The sequence below is a fragment of the Felis catus genome, chromosome D1, assembly GCF_018350175.1.
Source record: "Felis catus isolate Fca126 chromosome D1, F.catus_Fca126_mat1.0, whole genome shotgun sequence".
NCBI classification, from domain to species: Eukaryota; Metazoa; Chordata; class Mammalia; order Carnivora; family Felidae; genus Felis; species Felis catus.
The window spans coordinates 8,550,387-8,571,959 of NC_058377.1; the positions used below are offsets into that span (position 1 = coordinate 8,550,387).

General features: G+C 48.1%; 1 protein-coding gene across 1 annotated transcript in view; it reads right to left on the reverse strand.

Annotated features, from left to right (window-relative positions):
* Positions 1 to 7,996: 7,996 nt before the first annotated feature.
* The window catches only part of RDX (radixin), a 95,467-nt gene continuing 81,890 nt past the window's right edge, over positions 7,997 to 21,573 (reverse strand). Inside the window, exons 14-15 of the mRNA XM_023239076.2 lie at positions 11,284 to 11,377; positions 7,997 to 8,616 (exon numbers count right to left, since the gene is read on the reverse strand). Coding sequence (XP_023094844.1) covers positions 11,311 to 11,377 — 67 coding nt within the window. The 3' untranslated portion in view covers positions 7,997 to 8,616; positions 11,284 to 11,310. The remainder of the gene's footprint in view (positions 8,617 to 11,283; positions 11,378 to 21,573) is intronic.

A 21,573-nucleotide genomic window follows, 5' to 3' on the forward strand; every position in this document is an offset into this window, starting at 1 on the left:
AAACATATTAAAGTCATCATTCAAGACAAACAACTTGAATTTACTCTGAGAAACACAAGGGTGATATTAAAAACTAAACAATATACCACATTAACAAAATGAAGGATAAAAATCAGGTGAATGTCTCAATAGATGCAAAAAACCAACGGTAACACTCATGTAAGTTGATAGTGAAAACTCTCCAAAAAGTGGGTTTTGAGCAAACATACCTCAGCGTCATAAAATGAACATGTGATAAACACACAGCTGACATCATACTCGAGGGTGAAAACCAGAGAACAAGAAGGCAATCTTCGCTTTCACCACTTTGACCTGGGGTGTATTCCAAGTCCCAGCCACAGCAGTCCCGCGAGGAGAAGAAAGGAGAGGCATCCAAATTGTTGACGAGGAAGCAAAACCACCACTGTTTGCAGACGACATGATACTCTGCCTAGAAAACCCTGAGGACTCCTCCGAAAGGACCATTAGAACATGTGCATTCAAGAACATGGCAGGATGCAACACTCACAGACAGAAATCTCTTGCGTTTTTATACACTAATCACCAAGTGACAGACACATGAAACAATTTCATGTCCACTGCAACCAAGAGAACAAAATACCTAGGCATCACCTCAGCCGAGACGGTCCAAGACCTGCACTCCACAATCTAGGAAACACAGATGAAGGACACTGACGATGACACAAACGCAAAGATATTCCATGCTTACGGAATGGAAGAATATTGTTCCAAGATCCCTCCTACCAAAAGCAACCTACAGATCCAAGCCATCCCTATCAAAACACCAGTCATATTTGTTACAGAACAAGTGATCCTAAAAGGCCTGTGGAACCACAAGAGACCCCAGAGAGCCAATGCAACCTTGAGAAAGAAGAACAAAGCTAGAGATGTCACAGTCCCAGATTTCAAGGTTTGCTGCAAAGCTACAGTAATCAAAACAGGATGTGACTGGGAAAAAAAGGGACACGTACATCAAGGGAACAGAAACCAGAGCCCAAAAATAAACCCACACTCAGGGTCAATTACCCTATGATAAAGGGGGCAAGAACATACAATGGGGAAAGAGGCTCTTCAATAAATGGTGCTTGGAAAACTGGACGGTTATGTGCAAAGAAAGGAAATAGGACCGCTCTCTCACATCATGCACAGTAATAAGCCTACTATGGATTGAAGACCTAAATGTCGGACCTGAAACCCTAACACTCCTTGAAGAAAACACAGGCAGTGATCTCTTGGACACTGGCCCAGCAACATTTTCCTAGACATATTGCCTCAGGCAAAATAAAAATAAACACTAAGGCAAAAGTAAATACTTGGGACTACACCAAGATAGAAAGCTTTTGCACAGTGAAGGAAGTCACCAATCAAATGAAAAGGCATCCTACTGAATGGGAGAAGTCTGCCAATGACACATCCCATGAGGACCTAATATCCAAAATTTCTATCAAGGACTAATACCAACCAATGAATAAACGTCTGATGGAAAATCGGGCAGACGGCCTGAACACACAGTTTTCCAAAGAAGACTCACGAAAAGATGCTCGACATCACTCATTAGCAGGGAAATGCAATAGAAAAGTACAAGGTGTCAGAATGGCTAGTGTCGACAGTGGAAGAATTAACGAGTGTTGGCCCAGAACCACAGTGCCCTGGGGGTGGGAACACCAACTGGTGGAGTCACCAGGGAAAATAGCATGGAGATTCCTCAAAAAATTAAACACTGAAATCCTACATCATGCAGTAACTTTACTAATGTGTATTTACCAAACATAACAAAAATACGAATTAAAAATTATATATGTATCATTCTATGTTTACTGTATCATTATTTACATTTCACAGTTAGGGAAGCAGTCTGTGATCACTGATAAATAGTTAAAAAGCAGTGATAGATGGATCGTGGAATAGTACTCAGCCAGGAAGAAGGTTATGTTCTTGCCTTTTCCCACAACATACATGGACCTAGAGGGTATTAGGCTAAGGGAAATTGGTCACCCAGAAATAGACAAATGCCAGAAGAGGACACGTATGTGTGGAATCTAAACAACAAAACAAACCAACGCAAATCGACTTCTCAACACAGAAAACAAACCATAGTTGCTAGGCCAGGGGTGTTACGATGGGATTAACCAAATAGGTGAGGGGGATGAAGAGGTTCATACTTTCGGTTGTATAAGTAAGGGCGATGCAAAGCACCCTAAGGAACATCTTCGGCACATTGTAACACTTCATACTGACAGAGGGTAACTACGACCGCATCATGTCTAGGACTGCGCAGTCACTGCATTGCACCCCAGAAGCACGTACAACATGGGAGGTGAGCTCCACTTCAGTAATAAGTGTCCCAGCAGTTGCGTTGTCAATAGTCCCCGGGCGCCCCAATTCTCCAGAGCAATTATCACCGTCTGACTTAACATGTGCCTTGTTTATTGCCCGTCTCCCTGTCCTGGAATAGAGACTCCGCGGAGGCAGCGGCTTCATCTATTTGATGCTCAGTGCATACATGAGGAACCAACAAGTCCTTCTGTTGCCACATTCCAGGCGTCACCTTAAAACGTGTCTAGAGGTGGCCGAGGTCCCGGCTACACACACCTGCACACACTGGGGGGCTGGGTCCTAACTCTCCTCGAAGGCCACGCGCTCCTGGAGCCCCCACCACCTCATCCTCGGGGGACAAGAGCGCACGGCCCAGAGGGGACTGGGCCAAAGAGCCTCAGGCCTTGGCTAGCATGGGGCCCTCGTGTTCCGATGTACGAATGAGGAGGTGTCCCCAGAGATGACAACAGGCACAGTCAGGATCCCGACGGGGCAGGAAAGGCAGACGTCCCGGGCCGGGTGACCACACACTCAGGTGGCGCTCAGCAGGGCACCGGGATGGTCGTCAGCTTTGCCGTCCACAGCAGCCGCGGCCTAGAGAAAGAGGCGGCGCTTGCTCCCGGAGATTTTTAGTCACCTCGGGCTCAGCACACACCCTAGAGTCAGCTCTTCACTTGTGGGTCCAAGCGCTCCGTCTTAGCGCGGCCCCTGCACTCTCGGCCCCTCCTAGAAATTTCCGTCCGGGAGGTTAACCAAGTTGCCCGAAGCCACCCAGCGCAAAGCGATCGAGTCGGCCCTCGCGCGGAGCTTCAGGCCCCAGCGGCCCAGCCTGCCGCGAGGCCAGGGGCGAGGAAGGGCTCACAGCCCCTGAGGTTGGCGGCCCTTCCTTCGGTCTCGCCACCGCCCCGGAACGAACGGCACCGCAGAAGCACGCGAGGCGCGGAGGGGCCGGCGCCCCCGTGGGCGGGCGAGGAGCTGCCGGGGGAAGAACCCCGAGAACCCCACTCCCCCGCGGCTGCCGGGGCGCCGGCGCTCGCCGCTCAGGCCCCCCTCCTTCCTGGCCGCCGCCCCCACGGCCTGCCCGCTCCTGCAGGTCGCCGGGCCCCCTCGAGGGCCAGGGCTCAGGCCGCAGGCCGGCTGCGGCCACGGTGCTCGGTGCCGTCTCCCCAGGCAGACGCGGCGTGGGGGGCAGTGGCGCAACCCCTGCGCACGAGGGGCGCCGTGGGCAGTGGGGTTCCCAGTCCCGCCACCACGGACACGGCAGGGGGAGGGGGGGCGGGACGCCCGGTGCCCCGCGCCCTGCAGGATGCTTGCTGGCATCTGGTTCCTGCCCACGAGACACCAGTGCCCGACAGACCCCAGGTCCTAAGACTGGAAGATGTGCCCCCACCATGTCAAAGTCCCTGGGGCGGCAGCGGCGGGGGGTCAAAATCACCCCGGTGGAAAGCAGTGCTGTACGGAATATAAACGCTGGAGAAGAAGGCGGAGGAAAGGGAGCACAGGAGAGCCCCAGGGCACAGGGGGACACAGTCTGGTCTTAAGAACGAGGCGTGCCTGGGCGGCTCAGTGAATGAAGCCGGTGACTGCGGCTCAGGTCACAATCTCACGGTTCGTGGGTTCGAGCCCCGCATCGGGCTCCGTGCTGACAGCTCGGAGCCTGGAGCCCGCTTTTGGTTCTGTGTCCCCCTCGCTCTCTGCCCCTCCCCCGCTCCCTCAATTTGTGTCTCTGAAAAATGAACAAACATGAAAGAAAGAGAAGAAAAGTCACTAGTTCTGACCAGTGAGACAGGACAAGAGTGTCATTCCTGGTCCCCAAGGTGGTGCAAAGCCCGTGCTGGCTTTTCCAGTCTCTGTCCCCCTGTGACGGCACCTGAGAAACCACACGTTCTGTGTGGCACAGGGACAGCAGGTCCCCCCCGGAACTGTGAGGAAAAGAACAGCCCAAACGCACGCGGAGCAAGGGGTGAGCCCCTGAGGTGTGGTCGGGGTCCATGCCAGGGCCTCGCCGCTGTGGCTCACAGAAATGGGCAGAAGGGAGAAGAGAAAACCCTTCTGACGGGGTGGGGTGGGGGGCCTGAAGGAAGGAGGGAAGTCTGGCTGCTGGCGGCCGACCAGGAGCCTGGCTGTGCTGGAAGGGCCGTACCGTGTGGGCGAGCAGGCACCCGCAGGGCACAGAGGGAGGCCAGCCGCCCCGCAAGGCAACGGGACAGGTTGGGGGAAAGCGGTTTTTCAGAAAACTCCCCCGTGAGGACTGGGGGCAGCACTCACCTGCAGGAGGGTCTAGGAGCTGCGAAAAACCGGGAGACCGTGGGGGACACGCGTTCTGCTTCTGGGCTGGCGTTCCTTCCCCTGGTGGGTCCAGGGCGTGAAGGTGCCTCACACTGTCCACGAACACGCCAGTGCTGGTACCTCGTGTCAGGCCGCGGGGTTTTCTGAAACCAGCCCCCGCCTCGCCCAGAAGCCCAGTCCCCCGTCCGTGTGCGCAGGTGCCCTGACGAGGTTGCATCAAGGGCAGCCAAGCGCGCAGGTGTCTCCGATTCTGTTTCGGACCCGGCGTTTCGGGGCGGTTTGTGGCCGGCATTGATCCGACTCGTGTTCCGCGTGGAACAGAAGTGAATCTAATTCGTAAGTGTCTGTCGCTCCCCAAGGCCGCGGCTCCAGGAGGCGGTGGGTGTCTGCAGCTGCTCACCCGGACTAGAGAAGCTTCGCTGGCCTCGGCCTAGCCGAGGACGCGCCGCTGACTCAGCCGGCCTTGCGAACGTGAACATGCAGTTGGGGAGAATGTGGGGGCCAGTCAACGGGTCTCCTTCTCCCCGCGTCCGGAGACACGGTCCCCAGCCCAGCAGCCACGGGCAGCCTCAGCTGGGAATTTTCTAGAGACACAAACGCTCCAGCCGCACGCCTCGCCCTGAATCACAAACCCTGGGAGCGGAGCCGAGCGGGTGTTTTAACAAACCCTCCAGGTGACTCCAATGGCTGTTCAGGTGACAACGCGCACGTGTGGGGGCCCACCTGCCTCTAGCGGGAGGAGGAGTGGGCCGCACCCGGTGCCTCCAGCAGACAGCCAGGTCCCCACGGGCCGTCCCCACGGGCCAAGGCCAGGCGAACCTGGGCACCGCCTCCTCTGCACACTCACCAGCCCGGCAACCGCTCCCACCTGCTCAGAAAGGGGGCGGGTGGGGCAGGGGCGGGAGTGTGGTGCGGAAGAGCGTCTCCTGGAAGCTGGAGGAGGGAGGCGCCCCCACCCGTGTGTTCCTTCACCCGTGCTGCTGTGGGTGATTAGTGACCGGAAGTGATCAGCTTTTTCCCTTTTGAATTTTTTTTTTTTTTTACTGTTTATTTTTGAGAGAGACAGAGACAGACAGTGCAAGCAGGGGAGGGCAGAGAGAGACAGAGATCCCAAGCAGGCTCCAGGCTGTCAGCACAGAGCCCAATGCGGGGCTCGAACCCACAGACTATGAACCCGAGATCATGACCTGAGCTGAAGACAGACGCTTAACCCACTGAGCCACCCCGCTCCCCAGCTTTTCTCTCTTTTGGTTGCTACGCCCCTGTCGGTTTTGCCTGATGGGGACTGAAGTCGCTTTCCAAGGTCAAGGGGAGCACTTCTGGTGGGGTGGCTTCTTGGTCTGAGGCTTCAGCTTCTCACTCGTCTGTCCCAATTCAGGGTCAGTTTAGCCTTTCTGTCCTCTGCAAAAGACAGCTCGAGGGGCGCCTGGGTGGCTCAGTCGGTCAAGCGGCCAACTTCGGCTCAGGTCATGATCTCTCGGTCCGTGAGTTCGAGCCCTGTGTTGGGCTCTGTGCTGACAGCTCAGAGCCTGGAGCCTGTTTCAGATTCTGTGTCTCCCTCTGTCTGACCCTCCCCTGTTCATGCCCTGTCTCTCCCTGTCTCAAAAATAAATAAAACGTTAAAAAAAAATTTAAAAAAAAAAAAGACAGCTCGAGAAGGGACCCAGCCGATGGCACGTGGAAAGTGAGAGCTGAGTCCCTCTTTCCTCCCCGTTGGAGAGGCGGTGCTTTGACTTGCCGTTGTCTTAATGCAGTTGTCCCTCTCTGGATGTAAGCCACCTTCCTAACTCTCCTGCCTCTCCGTTGCCCATTTTTGCCCTCTCGTGACCTTCCGTGGCTGCACTGAAGGTTGGCTACTCCCTTCCCTTGGCCAGAGGAGGAGAGACTCAAAGAACAGAAAGGATCCCGGAAATCATTCAGTCCCAACACCTCATCTCCCAGCAGGCCCATCAGAGGCACAGAGCGGAGGAGAAACATCCAGGCCCTGACTCCCAGTCGGAGGCAGAGACGGACCGGTGCCCAGGTTTAAGACCACAGGTGAAGACCACTTCTCCATCCTCCACAGCTCCATAAACAAGCTTACGTGGCCGTGTCTATAATTGGGCTTATCTGTTATGGCACCGTCGCCAGAAGCAAATGATAATTTGTCACCTATCTTTTTAGATAACGTCCCCCCATATCACCAGCCATGGCTAGACCGTGGGTGGAAAATGTCTGTGTGGGAGTACCGCGGGGAGTTTGAGGTGAAGGTTGCCGGAAGGTGAATTCACAGACCCGGCACCTTCCTGGTTATGAATCAGTGGCTCCAAGGGCTTGACCACGTGATTTGCTCGGGCCCTCCAGTCTACGCTGCTCTAATACGTAAAAAGCAGTCTTGAGGGGCGCCTGGGTGGCTCCGTCGGTTGAGTGACCGACCCTGGATTTCGGCTCAGGTCATGATCTCACGGTGGGTGAGTTGGAGCCCTGCACGGAGCTCTGCGCTGACAGCATGGAGCCTGCTTGGGATTCTCTCTCTCGCCCTGTCTCTGCCCCTGCCCCGCTCGCTTGCACTCTCTTTCTCTCCGTCTCAGAAGAAACACACACTTTTTACGGAGCCGTCTTTCAAATGCTGGCATGGGACACCCGACCTCCAGATCTATTACGTCCCGGGGGCGGAAAACTTGTGCGCCAACTTCCTCTTCCAATCGAGGAGGAGCCTGAGAGACAGCAACCTGATGAGAAACCACAACAAAGTATGTGATTCTCTTTTCAGTTGCAAAAATGCCTGATAACCAAAGGTTTCAAGCGAATTATGAGACCAGTTTGGGAACAAATCCTCCTTGGCATGAGACCGACGGCAGGATCCCCACCAAATCGAAAGGTTATTTGCTTAGGGGTCTGTCCCCGTTAGGAGGACATTTGCTTAAACGGCTCGACTCCTTACCCTTGAAGAACATCGGGGACAGGTGGAAAATTCAGCATCATGTTGGCGTATTTTGCCTTTTTTTTTTTTTTCTGGAAATCTTTAAGAGGTAACTGTGGCTGCGGGTGCCTGCCGGGTGATTGTAACACATTTCGTTCTTGGAGGACTTCAGAGCCACTGTTAAAATGGCTCAGAAGGCACACTGTCACCCAATCCTCTGAGCTTCAGCCCTGGGACATTTGAGCCACCCCAGGGTGTCAGACATAGTGCCCCTTGGTGAATTAATAATGCCGCGTCACATCCCAGCTCTGCCCCCACACTCCTCAGGCTTCTTTCGCCCAACACTGGCCAACTCCAAACTGACACTCTGTGAAGTCGCGGAGGACGAGGACGGGGCAGGCGGGTCGTGCCGGTCAGCAGGGCAATTCCTTGAGAACACGCTATTTATACACTGCCTACCGCGAGGATGCAGAATCAGGCGCCCCAGGCTGATGTTAGAATATGTTTATTGCTACATTTATATACAATTATACAAACAGCCCAGACAGGAGAGGGAATGTAGCGTCGATTTCTCCAGACTCCACAGATGTGCACAAGTAAACGGAGCGGTATGCCACGACGTTTGCTCTCAGTTCGAAGCCAAAAATAAGTCACATACGTTTTGTGAAAAAGTGGAAAATTCTAGGAAATGCTCTCCATATATCCCTCCTTACAAGCTAGACATGCAGAAAAAAAAAAGTGGGTTCTCAGAAGCCGATGCCTTCGGGCATCTCTTGAGGGGGCGGTGCCTTGAAGACAGGACGAGGCGGATGCTTGGGGCCGCAGGGCGCGATGCACAAATTCCCCAGTCCCGGCCCAGCTTCCTAAGGTCTGTCCCTAGGAAAGGCAACCAGGAGAGGTTTGGAGAGAGAACAGCGAGCGAGGGAAAACCAACAGTAAACTGAGCCGTGAAGAGAACCATCGGCGAAAGAGCCCTTGGTGGGGGGAATTCTTGTCCATCCGGTTCCAGCTGAGGTTCAGGGTTCGGGGGGGACAGACACATTCAGAACATCAGGCACGGCTTGGTATGTCCTCATCCTACAGCTCGCCGTGTGTCAGATGCCAGGGACCTGCATGAAGACAGGGAGGGAACAGGAAAGTCAGGAGAGAAAGGACTGGGCTACACCTGCATATTGGCATCGCAGAGCTGGTGAGGCCTCGGACCTGGACCTCCTCCCACATTTCGTAGGGGACACTTAGCCACGGTGGAGTGTGCTGCTGAATTGGGGGGGGGGGAGCACTCCTGAAGCCGTGCGGTGAATACAGGCTGTTCTGGGACGACCAGAAGGCAGGTGGCTCCGACCGCAGCCCCGCTACCGTTCCCATCTCAGAGGGAATCTAACGGAGCGGATCTCGCCACGTTCAGACCCGGGACTGCGAGGGGTGGGTCTGAGACCGCTCGTGTCACAGGTACGAACACCTTCGTGACGTGAATCACGGGAGAGCAAGAGGAGCAGGCTGGGGGTGGGGTGGGGGGACAGGTGTGCCCAAGGGGTGAGCTCACATTCCCTACACCAGCTCTGCCTTCCACACCTCAGGCCGCCTCCCCCTCGAGGGTCCGGCATGAGGGTCTTCAGATCGGGTCTCACCCGGCCTCCCAGGCCACAGTCAACCTAGCCCCCCAGACAAAGGACAAGGCCTGGAGGATGAGAGCAAGAAGTCTGGGAGCCCGGACACCCCAGATCGCCAGAGGCTTTGGGGAGCGATGGGCAATTTGGCCCCCTGGCACCTGTGTCCATGGGGCCTCTGTCCCTGAAGAAACCAGCCAGTTCTCACTTGTCTGTGACCGTACGTGAACCTCTGATTCCTCCTCCCCGTGACGCCACGGGCTGGCCACAACAAAGACCGCGTGAGATTTCTGCTGGGACGCCCTAAGGACAGCAGCAGAAGGAGCAGAAGACCACTCGCGAGTCCCTGTCCCTTCTCCTGGGTCCACGACATCAGCCACAGAGGCCCCGGCACTTTTCCAAGGCCACCAACTCTGTGACATTTCAAGCTGAAGGATGTGGCGATTGCCAACTCCTTTGATCCTTTAATAAATTCATGTCGGGATAATTCAGAGCTCTGTCATTTGATCTTGACTTTCCCGGTGAGTCATGCAGAAACCTTCTCTTCCTGCTTCTGGCGACAAGAGCACACAGTTAAACTCGCCCAAAGGATTTGCTCAAAAAAAGCAAAAACGTTAACGGATGACAACCGGTGAGGGGACAGTCGCAAATCATCAGGTACATCTTAACTTGGGGGCTTTGGCCCATCGGCAAACAAGATGGAAAGACTTACGTAAGTCCCTGCATTGGAAGCAACGGTTTAAAGAGGAGTAGCGAGGAAGAGAACTGTCTGTGGCTTTCGCTAGGACGTAAGAGCATGTGCGAAGTGGGGATTGTAGCTCAAATCCCAGGAATCAGGAATAGGACTAACTGGGACTCTATGAATTTACAAGCACCTACACCACTTTTTTTTTTTTCAACGTTTATTTATTTTTGGGACAGAGAGAGACAGAGCATGAACGGGGGAGGGGCAGAGAGAGAGGGAGACACAGAATCGGAAACAGGCTCCAGGCTCTGAGCAGTCAGCACAGAGCCCGATGCGGGGCTCGAACTCACGGACCGTGAGATCGTGACCTGGCTGAAGTCGGGCGCTTAACTGACTGCGCCACCCAGGCGCCCCTACACCACTTTTAAAACAATGATGCATGTGCCACAAGCCTTTCAAGTGGACGTTGAAACACTGGAAACATTTGGGTGATGTCACAGAACGTCCGAGCTTCTTGGACGACCTTAAACTCATTTTGAAGCAATCCAAAATCCTAGGCCAAGGAAGCACATCATTTCTAAAAATTCTGGACCTGGGTCGAACTTATATGACCATTTTTAAAATCTCATTTAAAAAAAAATCTAGGGGCGCCTGGGTGGCTCAGTCGGTTGAGTGGCCGACTTCGGCCCAGGTCATGATCTCACGGTTTGTGAGTTCGAGCCCCGCGTCGGGCTCTGTGCTGACAGCTCGGAGTCTGGAGCCTGCTTCGGATTCCGTGTCTCCCTCTCTCTCTGCTCCTCCCCTGCTCATGCTCTGTCTCTCTCACTCTCAAAAATAAATAAATGTTAAAAAAAATTAAGAAAAAAAAAAAAGAAATGGGAAGGGTCTTAACAGTCTCCGCCAAAGAAATTAAAGAATTTTAAAACAACCTGTTTCAAGGTAACCGTGTTGGTCAAGGACTTTTAAATGTTTCCAAATTGAGATCATTGCAGAACACGAACCTGGCTGATGAACCGATTCTGGATCTCTTCTATTCATTATATATGGACAGCCCTTCATTTTTCAGTATTTCTGAATTCCCAGCAGCACACGGCATCATCTGCGTGAGCTTGCGCTGCAATACTCACTCCACATCACAAAAGAGAACAGTCTAAAGCAGCCTGTCCCATCAGCGCACATAGATTACGGACAAAGTCTCATCTTATCCAACGTCAAAACTATTAAATTGGAGGAAGATGTGCTTGACTGGCAAAGAGCCCAAGAGATGCAAACAAGGGAGAAAGAACCTTCAGGGGGTGGAACTAGATGGTGTAACGGTAGGGGTTTCTCCAGGTGACCTCCTTTGGGGATTCACTCCACTAGATTAATGGTTCCAGGCTGTGGGTGAACAGATTTGGGTCTTATGGGGTCCAGCCAAGGGGCGGGCATGGCAGGTGTCATGGAAAGGTGGGCTGGCCCTGGCCATGGCCGCCATTTGTACTTACCTAGCGAGGGAGGGAGCCTTCTTCCTGTTACATCTGCTTTATACTGCTTTGACAAGAACGCATCTGGAACAGTGCATACAGTTTGGGTCCCCACCTTTCAAAAGAGACATGAGGGGTTAGGAAGCACTTAGCAAAAGAACCCAGAAGGAAGTCAAATAGTACCGAATGACAAAAGCACCCTTGTCACCCCGGATTGGGCAGGGCCTCCTGGGCAACCAAAGTGCCAAAGCAATCTTCTTCCTAATTTTTAACTTTTTTCTTTTTTCCAATCCAGTCTTGAATCTCCACTGTTACAATGTGGAAATAAGAATCAGGTGACATCTCCCTTTCAAATGGATGCTAGAATTCTAACGGTTGTAGCAACTCCACACAAATAAATCGGTTTCACGAGAATAATGGATCCCAAAGTGTTAAAATAACACTGATCAGATTTTATATTTGATTTGAGGTTCTCTAGTGATTAATCTAGGCACTATTAAAATGTCCTTTGGCCACGAAGCAGACTCACAGACCTCCTTTGAAATCAATATGTCTTTGAAGAAGCAAATTCTCAACAGACTGTGCCTGCCTGCTAGAAGACCGGGGTGGATTAAGACAAACGAGAAATAAAAACCTCTTCTGTGTCCATGTTGGCACTGCAGAGGTTAAAGAGATCGATTCCAGCCCTACTTTCTCTGGTCTGTCTCCTGCAGCTGACTCACCTTCCATTCTCAGGGATAGCCCTTAGAGACACCAAAAATGAAGTCACAGTAAATTCTACAGAGAAATCACGAAACCAGCCAAGCTTATCCACGCCCGAGTTCTCGGACTGGGGAGAACACGGCTCACAGTACGTTCTATGCTGTGGTTCAAGCAGGTAGAAGTGTAGTTACTGGCAATCTCTATCTTATACATCAGTTATGTACCGGAAGGGCATCTGTGGTGAGCTCTTTCCCATGGACAGCACGGTATCAATGGTAGTTGTTTCCAGGCGGTTTAAGCCACAATGAAAAAGTGAGGCTTTGTAGTCAAATACAGTAGAAATCCCTTATTTGTCAAAGCTAGTAATAAAGGAACACAGAAACCATGAAACTTATTAAAAGTCTTAAAATTTTTCTGTAATACTGGAGCTTGATGTCAAACTGGGCAGGATTAATTCGGTGATTAAGGAGTACCTGGAACCTAAGAACATTTCAAAGGGAACTTGAAGTGTTTTCAAGGACTCTGAAGGTTAGCAGGGCTGGTACTTGATTGTCTCAGATTTCATTAAAAGATACGTCCTGTATTTTTTCCCTTAGTTCCCAGCACTACTTTAACCATGGTTAACCACAACTGAGGTACATTTATACTCATAAAAGAACGAAAGGAGAGACTGGAAGGAAGGAAAAGAAGAAAACAAAGGAAGGAAAAAAAGAATGATTTGCATGAGTATATTGAGGAAATTTGGAAGCGAGAGAATGACAGGGGAGTAAATGGGATAAATGTAAGGTACAAGGAAGAAACAGAATTAGATTAAATGACAGGTGTCAGTGATAACAGAAGAAACCACGCATACATTTCCCTTAAAAGTAACAAAAGAGCGGCACCTGGGTGGCTCAGTCGGTTAAGCATCTGACTTCAGGTCAGGTCATGATCTGCTGGTTTGTTAGTGTGAGCCCCACGTGGGGCTCTGTGCTGACAGCTCAGAGCCTGGAGCCTGCTTCGGATTCTGCGTCTTCCTCTCTCCCTGCCCCTCCCCCGCTCATAAGCGCTCTCTCTCTCTCTCTCTCTCTCTCTCTCTCAAGAATAAACATTTAAAGAATTGCTTTAATAAAATTAAAAAATTAAGAGATCAAGTCAGAAATTTCTAAATTTGCCACCAGGTGGCGCCATGAGATTAAAATAACTTGGTTGAACACCCAACCCTTGAAGCGGGTGGGTCTACTATAGAGGGGCAGGTATCCACAGTACAAGGAGTTCAGGATTTGTGGAGCGCCAAGTCATGGGTTAGGACATAGATCAGATCAAGTTACCTCAGGACGGCAAACTTGGTTTTACAGTAGAAAATCTACCTAATTCAGTATGTTAAAAAAAAAAAAGTACACGAACGTATTATCGCCATATACATTTGCATTTGATAAATTCTAAGCCTTATCTTTATTAAAAAAGAAAATCTAGCAAAATAGACGTATGTATATAAAAGGAAGTTTCATTAACTCAATAAAGGGCATGAACCAAAACCTAGGGCCAACATGTAGTGGCAAATGTTAGAGCTGTTGGAAGCATTCCTCTTAAGTCAGAAATTCCAGTGATGTCCAACGTGGTACTGAAATTTTCAGTTAAGTCAACACAGTAACGTAAGAAAAGTAAATGTTATACAGATTGAGAAGACAGATTGAGAACTGCCATTATTTGCAGGTGACTATGTAGAAAGCCTAAAAGATCTCACAGATTATTAGAAACAACAAGAATAAGCAAGGTCCGTGCACATAGGGTCAGCAAACAAAAATCAATTTCATTTCTATATGCCAGCCACAAAGAGTTTTAAAATGTAACTTTTAAAAGTTAGTGAAAATTAAGTTGCTTAGTAATAAATCCAGCAAAAGATACACAGGACCTTAAAGCAAAAATTTAAATTTTGGTGGAAGGCATTAAGGATGATACCAATAAATGGAGAAATATATTCATGACTAGGGACGCTTAATATTGTACAGATGTAATTTCTTCCCAAATTAATCTAATTAATTATTATTAATACGTTTCCAAACAAACGCTTTTATCCTTATTTATTTACTTATTTAAGAGAGAGACAAAGTGCAAGCAGAGGAGAAGGCAGTTGGCGGGACAGAGAGAGAATCTTAAGCAGGCTTCACGCTGACCATGGATCGATCCCATGACCCTGGGATCATGACCTGAGCGGAAATCAAGAGTCAGATGCTCAACAGACTGAGCCCCTGCCCCTCCCATACAATTTAAATGAAATTTTTAAATTTCTCTAATGTTTATGTTATTTGAGAGAGAGAGAGAAATAATGTGAGATGGGGAGGGGCAGAGAGAGAGGGAGACACAGAATCAGAAGCAGGCTCCAGGCTCTGAGCTGACAGCACAGAGCCCAATGCAGGGCTTGAACTCATGAACTGTGAGATCATGACATGAGCCAAAGTCGGATGCTTAACAACGGAGCCACCTAGATGCCCCCAATTTAAATGAATTCTAATATTTATGTAGTAGAAAGGATATCTGGCTGGCTCGGTTGAATAATGTGACTCTTAATCTCAGGGTTCTCAATTCAAGCTCATGTCAGGGGTAGAGATTACTTAAAAAAAATAAAATTTATGTAGAATTTATGTAAAATTTATGTAAAATTATGTAGAAAAGACCAAAAAAAAAAAAAAAAACCCCAAAAAAACAAAGGGCCAAACCTAGTCAGGAGTTTATTATTAAAGCAAGGTGGAGAAAAAAGAAAGAAAGCTCTATCAGAAATTAAGACTCATTATAAAACTAAGACTATAATTAAAACAGAATGCTATTGACACAGGGATAGACAGACTGACCAATGGAAGAGAACAGAGACTGTACATGTGAATCCTTAATATAGGTAAGAAGTGGCAATGCCTCAATGGGAGAGGGATGGAGTATTAACATACCGGTCATCCGGATAGAAAAAAAAAATGGATCCATACTTCATCCCATACCCAAAGTTACTTCTAGCTGGATTAAAGACTCAAGTGTAAAAATAACCAAATGCTTAGAAGAAAATTTAAAAACTCAAAACTTTTAGAGAAGATATAGGGGAATACCTTCATGACCTCAAGGAAAAGAAGAATTTCTTAAACAAGACGCATGCACAAAAATTGCCACAGATCACAAGGAGGAAGATTTATAAATTAAGCTACAATAAAATTTAAATTCGTATCCATCAAAAACTCATAAAAATGTGAAAAGATGAGGTAAAATTTGGAAGGAGATAACTGTAAAACAGTTAACTATCAAAAGATTAAGGGCCAAAATACAAAGAAATTCTGTGAAGCAATTACATCAAGATAAAGAAGCTAATAGAAAACAAGCAAAAAAAAAAATTCACTTCAAGGAAGAGGAAACGTGAAAGGCGCATAAATATAAGAAAGATTCTCAATTATAGGGGCACCTGGGTGGCTCAGTGGGTTAAGCATCCGACTTCAGCTCAAGTCATGATCTCATGCTTTGTAATTTTGAGCCCCACATCAGGCTCTGGGCTGACAGCTCGGAGGCTGGAGCCCGCTTCCGAGTCCGTGTGTGTGTGTGCGCGCGTGTGTGTGTGCGCATGTGTGTGTGTGTGTCTGCCCCTCCCCTGCTTGTACTGTCTCTCAAAAATAAATAAAACATTAAAAAATTTTTAAAAAAGATTCTCAATTATATTAGTAATCAAGAACATGCAAATTAAAAACACAGTAAGATACCTATCAAACAGGCAGAAGTTTAAAAATTCTGGTAATATCACATGTGGTAAAGATGTGAATGTATCTTTACTTTGAAAAGTAATTTAATGGCTACATAAACTGAATAATTGCCTCCCAACTAGGTCTCCGCCACCGAGATACTACTGCTTACATTCACTAGAGACATGTCCAACAAGATCTATGGCTATGTTGTCTGTAAAATAAAAAATATTAGAAGACAAATGTCCACCATCAGGGGAATGGGTAAATGGTAGAGTATTCAAGTGAATGTACTCACAGCAGCAAGAATGAATGAACCACTACTATATTAGTCAAAATGCGTGTGTGTGTGTGTGTGTGTGTGTGTGTGTGTGTGTGTGTGTGTTAAAACTATCTAAAGTTCATATGCATGCAACGCTAGACATCATATAAACTAGGTATCATATTGCTTGTGGACACAAACACAGTAAAACCCACAGGGAAGTATGATGTAATAGGGGAAGGCCTCGGAATGTCAAAGTTACCGTCGATGTACTATTTTTTAAACTAATACATGAGTATCTATTTTATATATATATATATATATATATATATATATATATATATATATATATATATATACAGATCCTTTAACAACACAGGTTTGAACCCAAGCGCATAAATCCACTTACATGTGGATTTTTGTGAACGTATTCACGGTACAGTACTATGAATGTATTTCTCTTGCTTATGGTTTTCTTAACAGTTTCTTCTCTCTGGCTAATTTTATTGTCAGAACACAGTAGGTATACATATAAGACAAAATATGTGCTAATCAACTGTTTATGTTATTGGTAAGGCTTCCACTTAACACTAGGCTATGAGTAGTTGAGTTTGGGGGAGTCAGAAGTTACATGCAGATTTTTGAGCAGGTGGCTGGCATCCCAGGCCCTCATGTTGTATAAGGGTCAAGTGTATAATAATACGTAACATGCTTTAGTAATAATTTAATAATAGAGATAACAAGAATGTATACATTCCTTTTTATTTCCCCTAGGCACATTTCTTTCCCTAACACTGTTGTAAAGCATTCTCTAGTTGTTATGTGTTTAAAACCATCAGAAATTCATGGAGGAAACATACTACAACAGAGAGAAAAGCTATAGATTTTGATTCCAGTTATCTTTGGTCTTTGAACCATTAGAGCTTGGAAGTTCTCAAAGAAAGCCTCTAGGGAGAAAAGTCAATAGTTACTCTGAGGACAGCGAAGAGAAGCATTCACATTATTGCCATGGTGACAGACACTCTCACCGCAAAGTCAGGGCTTCTCACGAGGGCTGTCCGAACAGTTCAGCCTCCTCTGTTAAGAAGGCAAGTTCATGGAACCTGTATATACTCATTGAATCAACAACCTGGGGAGGAGGCCCTGTAATCTGCATTTAAAACAAACTCTCCAGGTGATTGTGATGCTAGTTTGAGAACCACTGCTCAAAGTGCTTCCTGTGTATAAAACAAAACAAAACAATACCTTTCATTTCAGCAAAATGAGACCCCTCCATGATCAAAAAAAATTCTAGACAGTCAGGAAAACCACACCACTGGCCTGCGGGAGAACATGCATGTTTTTCCAGCCCTTGAATTCAGGGGTCAGCATACCATGGCTCATGGACCAAATCCAAACCCAGCTCCCCACCTGTTTTTGTAGAGGCCATGATTTAACGTACATTTTTTTCAAGAAGAATATTTCATAATATAAAAAAAAATTAAGTGAAATTCAGATTACAGGGTCCATACATAAAGTTTTACTGGAAGACATCCTTGCTCATTCATTTATTCACACCTATAGCTCCTTTTGTGCTACAATAGCAGAACTGTGTAGTTGTGACAGATATTATCTGGCCTACAAAGGCAAAAATATTGAATACGTGGATCTGGACAGAGAATTTTCCACTTCTGCTCTTGTCCAATGATTAGAATCTACCAACATAAAAGCAAACTATAGGCAATCATAGTGATAGCTTTTAAAAATGCAATTTTCAGGGTGCCTGGGTGGCTCAGTTAGTTAAGCACCTGACTCTTGGTATCACTTCGGGTCATGATGCGGTTGGTGAGTTCAAGCCCCACATCAGGCTCTGCGCTAACAGCCTGCTTGGAATTCTCTCTCCCTCTCTCTGCCCCTACCCTACTCATGCTCTCTCTCCCTCTCTCTCTCCCTCTCTCTCTCTCAAAATGAATAAATTGAAAAAAAAATTTAATACAATTTTCATCTTAATACTGCATGCAAAAAATCTAATAGCTTGAAGAATCCTAAGGAAAGTTAAATCAGATCCATTTTTAGCTACAAAGTATATCAAATAACCCACATAGAGCATCTGGAAAATGTTACTAATTATGCTCCTTTCTCTCTTCAAATATTCTAATAAGTGACAAAGAAGTGACTGATGAATTTTAATGAAACACTCTATCACACTGAGTTCTGAAAACGAATTTAGCAACCTCCTCCTCCAGACACTGACTCAGGTGGTTAACTTCAATGTAAGCCCGTCTTGAATGCTACGCAGACTTCCTTCCTCAGGCCTCACACTGTGGCGGCCTTCCTCTCTTCTCGGGTCTGCAGCTCTCCAGGCAAGAGCCTTCTTCCCTCTGATGCCCAAGCTCTTGAGTTGCCTTCCAGACTGAGTTTACTTCCTTTCACCAAAGTCCTGCTCGCAGAGTTCCTGAAATATTTTATTCAACGTCTACTGCATGGCTGAGAAAGCCTATTTCTATCCATATTCATTTTCACTTCTCGAATTCATTTTCCTCTGGGTGTCTCTGATCCCTCGAGCATAAACCCTCCCTTTGATTTCTAAGGCTTTGACACTCAATAAAAGGAAAAGGTTGCTTGCTCACCCCCACAAAAGTAAATCATGTATTTCAACTTTAAGTGATATTCACCTAATTTTGAAAAAGAAGCACTAAGCTCTCGGCAGTCTGGTGGAACCAGCCTGTGCAAAACAGGTGAACAAAGAAGTCTGGTCTTCAATTTTGTGGGGTCTGATCTTCAGGTTACTGTTATTCCATATTCACCTTAATATGGAAAGCATTCTGGGGTGCCTGTCGGTGAAGCGTCCGACTTTGGCTCAGGTCATGATCTCATGGTTTGTGAGTTCAAGCCCCGAGTCGGGCTCTGTGCTGACAGCTCAGAGCCTGCAGCCTGCTTCAGATTCTGTGTCTCCCTCTGTCTCCGCCCTCCCACTGCTCATGTTCTGTCTCTCTCAAAAACAAATAAACATTAAACATTTTTTTTAATATAGAAAGCATTCTTCTTTGGCCTTTAAATTAGTGGATACATTCACTTTGAGTTAGTCAAGACAGGAAAATCCGCCAAAGGGCACTGTCCTATAAACATATCTCGGTTGGAAAAGTAGTTAGTGTTTTGTAGTAAAAAGGATCTGGGTGGGCTTCCAATTCAAAGAAAACCAAACCCAGATGCAAACCATGCCACCCCTGTGCCTTGGGGTAGGTTACTCAGTTGTAAAATGGAATAAGGCACCTACCTTCAGGGACACCTGTGGCATTTAGGACATCCTTGTGTGGATGAGGAAAAGGACCCTCTCCTCCAGGCGGATGCCGCCCTGTGTGGCCCCAGGGGCGTGTGCTTGTTGAGTTGTGTTCACCCTGAATTTACACTTCTGTCCCCACGCTTCTGGCCCTGGACTTTGGTGAGCTCCTTGTGATCTGGCTCCTTCCCACCTTCATCTCACACACCTCTGTCCTCTGGGGTCGCTCAGCATTGGAGATGTACGGCCCTCCTTTCTTTTTCTTGAACAAATTAAGCCCTTTCTTGCCTCCTAATTTTGCATATGCTGTTCCCTCTACCTGGAATGCTTTCAAGCGAAGTCTGTAAATCGGTGCCCAGCAGGCCACTTTGGACAAGCAGATAACGTCGTTGGGTTTACAAAGCATTTCCTAAAATGTTTGAAATAGCTGGCATGTAGATTTTAGGAGCTTTTCACATAAACTTGACATTTCAACTGAAGCGTCTCAAGCATTACTCTTCGAATGTCCTTTTTAAAAAAGCTGTTTTCTGGCTTTTCTTGGAAAGCCAGAAGGTACAGCAACAGAGGGCCTGTTGCATCTGAAAAGCCGCTATGCTCATCAGAGTGCAAGACTCCTGTTTATGCACAGCCGCCTTGGGGCCAGGGCACTCGGGGGTCCCTCTGGTGCTTGCATTCACATCCAGATTTAAATAAGGAAGAGGGGGAACCAGGCTTCTCTTGTTTCAGGAGGCAACTTACGTGCCACCTTGTACGGAGACTTTGTGACCTTCCAAGCCCCCATTACCACCCCCATATTTTCCCCAACCCAGTCCTGTGTTCCTTTCATCACATTAAGTTGATACAAATGTGCTGCTTTTATAGGTCAAAGATGCTTGGATAACGGCAATTTCACATAATTTAATTGAATGCAATTCACAACCTTGCAATTACTCTGTGCTTCACGTCCTTCTGTAGAAAATAACACCATTGGGGTAAGGACCTAGTCTTATTATTATATCCTCAGTGACAACTATGTACACAGTACCTGGTGGGTACTAGGTACTAAAATATTTGGATGAATAAAGAAAATGCAACAACTCCTCCCAACGGAAGTTCCTTAGCAGCTCCGGCACACACACAAGATCCGTTTTCACCCATCCTGAGGTCTCCAGAGTCAGCCCCAGTTAGAAGTAGACTTTCCTAATCTACTCAGCTCCAGAGCTGGCTTTAGTCCCAGACTTCCGCCTCTGCCCACCCCGCCAATGCCCCCAGTTCCAGCGTTAGAAGTTACTCCGAAGCTGTGATTTTTCCTAGAACCCCTGTACAAACAGCACGAGACCACTGCTGGAGGTCCACCGAGGCGTTCCCTCAGCCTTACGAGGAAGCGGAGGAAGCCGGGGGGCGGTGGGGGTGGGGGGAGGATGACACTTGTCCCTGAGCTAAGTGCTGACAATTACAATGACCTCTGTGTGCCTGGAGGTGCCAGCAAGAGGCTGGCCGCTCCCTGGACCCTGGTATGTGTCCTTGTCTCATAGTCATGCCATCCCTTAACTCTTCTGTTTCCTTCTCTAGACTGTGAGTTTTTAAAAATTATCTGTGAACCCTCAAGATCTAACTCCAAGTGCTGAATAGATGTTTAAGAGCGAATGAAATTATTCCAGTAGCTTCGGTCATTCAGGTGCCACACGGGGTGTCCCTGGAGGGTCAATGTGGACACAGATGCTCATTGGCTGGCTCTCATCTCATGGGCTCGGGAAGGGGTGTGGGGCTAGGGTGCACACCAGCGTCTGCCTCAGACACCTGCACTTGACAGAGGACACGGCGGGGGAGAGGAAAATGCTCTGTTTTCTGTTTTTGGCTGTCATACCTGTTGTATGCACAGGTTTGTGGGAATACTTTCCAAAAGACACTGTACAGTTAAGTGGGGACAAAAAACTATTCTAATTCCATAGAAACGGCTCTTTTCAATTATTTGCTTGTTGCCGGAACCAGTGTGCGCTTTAAGTGCTGTGACAGGCCACCACGCTGGTGGTCACTCACGCGGCTCAAATCCCTGAAATCCCCGCCCTGTGGTGTACGTGCAGCCCTCTCCCCAGGTTGCACCTGACATCCTGTCTCTTCTGCTCTGGCAGCACCTGGGCTGCAGGACCCTCACCAAGGTCCTCGACCAAACCCAGGGTCTCTCCCTACCCTTTCCCCTTGGGAGGGATCTTCTGACATCCCGTCGGCATTCCAGACCTAAATTGTCCAAAATGACACCTCACAGGCACAGACGCAACTATTCCCCTCACGATTTTCCAGTGTTTCACGACACCAACTTCTGCATCTCGCACTTCATGCGTTTAAGATATAAACTGGCAATCCCACCACAGCCGGGCCTTCTGAGCCTCCCCGTGCTGGTCTATGTGGTCCCT